Source organism: Trypanosoma rangeli, assembly GCF_003719475.1.
Source record: "Trypanosoma rangeli strain AM80 chromosome Unknown Tra_15.4_contig_00154, whole genome shotgun sequence".
Lineage (NCBI taxonomy): Eukaryota > Euglenozoa > Kinetoplastea > Trypanosomatida > Trypanosomatidae > Trypanosoma > Trypanosoma rangeli.
In genome coordinates, this window is record NW_021705893.1 from 1 (window position 1) to 4,819 (window position 4,819).

Here is a 4,819-nt window from a genome sequence, read left to right on the forward strand (position 1 = left end):
GCGTGGACGTATTCTGCTTGCGCTCATAGACACGTTTTTGGTGCCTAGTAAGTTGGAGAACGCACCAGTGTATAATCCACGCAAGCTGTTTGAGGAAGAGGAACCGGCAGGTCTTTGCATCACTCTCAGCGAGGCTGGGGTAGCAACGTTGCCAAGCGCAACTGGCATGAACGACAATGACGACGACGACGTGGGTCCTCCTGGCGGAGGCGGCGGTGGAAAGTTTTCTCCACAAAACCGAAGTTCCACACCCAGTGGCGTTATGCAACGGGCAAGCAGCATACCAGTTGGGGCGGCCACATGGTTTACCTCATGGTTTGGTAATCGTCTGTCGAGCAGAAGTGCCGTTTTTACGCATCCATGTGTTCCCCTCATTCCTGCCCTGCTGCACAGACAAGTTTACGCCATTCAGGGGCGTGTGCTCCGCTCACTCGCTCCTGCCTCCGCGCGGACCGCTGTGATGCGCGACGGTGTCGCTTGTCACCGCGCACTACTACCGTTACTTTTTTGCCCTGAGGAATTTGGCACCAACACCGATGAAGTGCTTCGTTCGCTGCAACAGATGCACGCAAACGCTGGTGGCCGAAAACAAAGCTTACCAGCGACCCCCATCTCTCCCGATACCTCGTCCCTCGTACTGGAGACTCGGTGAAGCGACAAAACGTTTTTTTTTTTCTTTTTTCTCTCTCTTTTTTATGTTTTTGCTGGTTTCGTGCGTGTGAGTGGGAGGGCGAGAGGCCGTGTGGCATCCGCATGGGGAGAAGGGAGTGCGTGCCATCGTTGCCGTTGCACGCGCGTGAATCGGGTGAGGGGGGGGGGGGGTAACGTCGATAACAACAAGAATGATTTGAAGGTATACCGTGTGGGGTTATCGCTATCGAGTCTTGCGGTCTCGCTCCTCCAGCAATTGGCATCTCTTCACACACACACCACGGACCCCGTGGCTCTCATAGCTCAGTCGGTTAGAGCGTGGGTCTAATAAGCCCAAGGTCACAGGTTCGACCCCTGTTGGGAGCATTTTTTTATCCAAATCCGTTTTTGTGTGTCATGTGTGGCTTATTTCTCCATTCTCCTCTGCTGTTGCTTGTGTTTCTATCTGCCGGGGGGAAGGGAGGGGGGGAATTGCATTGCATATAGAAGAGGATGTTCCGCCGAACGCATCTTGAGCAGCACCGTAGTGGGAAGGCCCGTGCCTTTGTTTTCCGCGATCCGACGCTAAAGATGATGCGGGCGGGCAGCGGCTATCAGCAGCTGCGGCGCATGGGCATGCCGATTCAGGTAGGGACAGGGTGGCGTAAGGTGGACCACTTTTACGCAAATAATCAGTACCAACACGCCTGGCCGCTCCTGTCGCATGATGATCTAGGAAACAGCGATCAGTCCAATAACACAAAAAACATCATGTACTCAATGTACATGCCGAAGCGTAATAAGGGCACAGCACCGTGGTTTCGTGGCGCCGACACGTATAGTGTAAAGTACTGTGAACAGGGTCGTTACGAGTATCAACGATATTTGATGATTAATCGCTTTCCAAGCGAGTACAAGAAACATTTTTTGAATTTCCTCTCCAACATCCGTTCCAGCTCGGGTCCAGCAAGCATTCCTCAAGAGGCGCTTCATTGGCTGCTTCGCATGATTGTGGACAATTTTAATCCCCAACACGTACATTACATTGCTGCGATGAAGACGCTTCAAGATAGTGGGGAATTGGATATGGCAAGGGATGTATGGAAAATTATGGAACGACAACAAACATGGCCGTGCACCTCCACTATATGCGCCTACCTTGACGTCTGTGTACAGGCTGGAGAAAAAACGTGGGCCATGGAAGCGTGGAACCGATACTGTACAGAGTTAAAATTTCTGCAACCAGGAGAAGTGGATCCGAAGCCCGTGTCACGTGTCCCGTTTTCACTTACACGTGAGGAATTGTTGTATCTACCAAAGTGGAAGAAACATTTTGATCACGATCCTAACCTTGATGTGGTGGACCTCAACCGTTTTAATCGAACACGAGAGGTATACCTACGTATGGCGCAAGTCATGTTGGCAGGAGGGGAACGTGACGCCTTTCAGCATTTTTACACAAAATTAGAGAAGGCCATGTTGTCCACGCCTACACCAGTGCCCGAGCCACCGAATCCACACCTTGTTCGACGACCACGGTGGTCACCCTACGAACACTCTAAGTCCATTCACCATTCCCCATGGCGTGTGGAGAATAATGGGCGTGCCATGGCGCTTGGTCCCACGGTTACAACCGAAGACGAAATGCAGAGTCGTTTCTTTTCCAATGATCAATTTTTGGTGCATATGGTAAAGGAAGTGCTTCGTGTTGTGCTGCAGGAGCATCGACGCCGTCACGTTGAAGTGTGTGTACGTGGTGAGAGTGAATCCTTCTTTGAAAAGGTGGAAGATGCTGGGGACGACGCTTCAGTTTTGTGAGGAATTGGTCGAACGCCTCTTTGCCGTATTGGAGAAAAAACTACACAGCCTGAACACCTCCGCGCTTCTCTCAATGCTGCTTGAGGTGTACCGCGTGGTGGGTAAGGAGACTGGGATGGAGCTGCTTCGGCGCGCCAACCAGTTTGTGGAACGGAAGGCCGCCTTAGACGATGGCGCAAAAGAATCCCTTACGGCCCCAAACTATTTGCAGGTCTTGATGGGATTCGCCGATGATAGTGCCTGTGTGTACGACAGCAAGAGAAAAGGCCCATGTCGCTACCGGAGTGGGTTTGATCCTCGCACCACAATGCAGCAACTGGCGGCTGTGGTGCAGGAAATTGCGGGAAATCCGCACGTCACATGGGCTGCAGACATGCACCTGCAAGTGGTGTGCACGATGGTTGGATGTGGAACCATGAAGGCAAACGATTACTTTGTGCAAAACGTACTTCGGCAATTTCGTTGGGACAGCCGTTTCCTTGAGGCGCTCTACATGGAATATCGCCGACACGACGATGTTGATATGTGGGCAGAGCTGACGAAGCGTGCCCTGGTATGGACTGCCCGGTACGATGTGCCGGCGTCAGAGCGCCTGAAACGTCTCATTGAGGACGACTATGACACCATTCAGGTGCAGACACGCACGTTCCGCGAGTTGGCGGTCTTCCAGTTTCGTGATGTGGAGGAGAAGCGTCACAGTCGCGATGTGGTCAATGAGCTTCCAAATCCGTGGACGGATTACGTTTCCCACGCCCTACCGTTCCCGGACCGCGATGCTGGCTACCCGGACGAGTACGGCGACCTTGGCCAGTGGCGTGCGCCTGGTGGTCCAGGCTCACCTGTGAAGGGGCCTGGCTATTACGCACCCCCAATGAATGGAGAACACCAACGCGGCTACACCGCAGAGTGGCGTGACTTGAAAAATCCGATGCGCCCACCCGAGTTCCCCACGCCGTGGGAGCGGAAGTACAAGCAATACGCCCGTGGGCAGCATCCCTCCTACGACATGGTATACGCGGGGCCGATGCCAGAAATATTCCCCACCCGACACAACTTCCGAAAACCGACGAGGTGGGACTACCACGACATTGAGAAACAGGGGAAGTACAAGACCAGTGGCCCGTACTAACGCAATGGGTTTTACTCACATGTTTTTTTTTGTTTTTCCTATTCCTTTTTATTTATTTCTGTTTCATTTCTGCCTTGCTTCTTGCGCATCTTCGTTACAACAGCAACAACAGCGCGAGAAGGGAGAGAAGAACATCCAGAAGGAATGCGGGAAGATGTTGTTGGAATAGTCGTCCTAGCATTGAGGTGATGGGAGGGAACCCGCCTTGGCAGCATCTCTCTTTGTCTCTTGGTGTGTGTATGTGTGTGTACTGGTCAGCAATTGGCTTTTTTTCTCTACTTCTTTTTTTCTGGATTTGGTCTTTCATTTTTCGTGCGTACACATGTTGTCAGCGGCCAAGCGGGGATAACTAAAGAAAAACGGGTGGTAAGTGAAGAACGCCAGGCCTGCCATGTCAAACGCATTGCGTGCGACGCTGGTGAAGTATGAGACGCCTGTACTGCTCTCTGAGGTGAAGCGTCGAAAGGCGATAAAAGAGAAAAAAAAGGAGACACTTGGGCCGAAGATCGTCCCGCAGCCTGAGGATGTCTTGTACAGCATTATTCCCCCACGCGAATACGAGGAGGGTGGTGAGCGCTGGGTGCAGTTCGTCTCCAGTACTCCCGCCACAAGATTAGATGTAATTAACCTACAAGAACGTCTGGATGCTCTTCTTCAGGAGCGGCGAGCGCGGGAAACGGGGATTTGCCCGGTGCGTGAGGAACTTTATCGCCAGGTCTTTGAGGAGCTCATTCGCCAAGTAACCGTGAACTGTGCGGAGCGTGGGCTTCTTCTCCTTCGGGTACGAGATGAACTTCGCATGACGTTTGACGCCTACCGTTCGCTCTACGAGAGCAGCGCCGCCTACGGTATGCGTAAGGCGCTTCAAGCGGAGCAGAGCAAGATAGAGATGGAGGCGAAGATTCGCGCCTTGGAGCGAGAGAGGGAGGACCTGAAGCAAAAGGTGGATGAGTTAGAGGCCCGATGTGATGCCATACGGGAGCAGGAGGAGGAGCGTCGCTTGGAGGAGGAAAAGAAGCACAACGAAGAAGTTTCCTTTTTCCGTCGCACCTACGAAACACTTACGGCAAACCTGCAGACGGTTTGCAACCCGACAAGGGCATCAACGTGAGTTTCTTTGAAAGACGGGATCGAAAGAGGGTGAGAGGGAGGTCGAACAGGAGGAGGGGGGAGGGAAGTAATGAAGGCGACATGGAACAATGCAACGTGGCACCTCTCTCTCTCTCTCTCTCTCTCTCTCTC

At 52.7% G+C, this 4,819-nt stretch overlaps 4 protein-coding genes and 1 non-coding gene across 5 annotated transcripts, besides 2 other annotated features; all 5 read left to right on the forward strand.

Annotated features, from left to right (window-relative positions):
- On the forward strand, positions 1-652 carry TraAM80_04978 (putative synaptojanin (N-terminal domain), putative,inositol/phosphatidylinositol phosphatase; the record flags this gene model as incomplete). Its single annotated transcript, XM_029381876.1, has 1 exon — positions 1-652. A coding segment is annotated over one exon (652 nt), but the record flags the coding sequence as incomplete, so codon positions are not given.
- Positions 653-664: 12 nt separating this feature from the next.
- Positions 665-703: a microsatellite.
- Positions 704-943: 240 nt separating this feature from the next.
- On the forward strand, positions 944-1,017 carry TraAM80_04979. The gene has a single exon. It is a non-coding gene; the product is annotated as a tRNA-Ile (tRNA).
- Positions 1,018-1,143: 126 nt separating this feature from the next.
- TraAM80_04980 (uncharacterized protein) lies at positions 1,144-2,448 on the forward strand (the record flags this gene model as incomplete). The annotated part of the gene is made up of 1 exon (XM_029381877.1): positions 1,144-2,448. One exon carries the CDS (start codon positions 1,144-1,146, stop codon positions 2,446-2,448), a length of 1,305 nt encoding a protein of 434 aa, XP_029238369.1.
- A 73-nt stretch (positions 2,449-2,521) lies between these two features.
- Positions 2,522-3,577, forward strand: TraAM80_04981 (uncharacterized protein; the record flags this gene model as incomplete). Its single annotated transcript, XM_029381878.1, has 1 exon — positions 2,522-3,577. The coding sequence occupies one exon, from the start codon at positions 2,522-2,524 to the stop codon at positions 3,575-3,577; it is 1,056 nt and encodes a 351-aa protein (XP_029238370.1).
- A 391-nt stretch (positions 3,578-3,968) lies between these two features.
- On the forward strand, positions 3,969-4,688 carry TraAM80_04982 (dynein arm light chain; the record flags this gene model as incomplete). The annotated part of the gene is made up of 1 exon (XM_029381879.1): positions 3,969-4,688. The coding sequence occupies one exon, from the start codon at positions 3,969-3,971 to the stop codon at positions 4,686-4,688; it is 720 nt and encodes a 239-aa protein (XP_029238371.1).
- Positions 4,689-4,790: 102 nt separating this feature from the next.
- Positions 4,791-4,819: a microsatellite.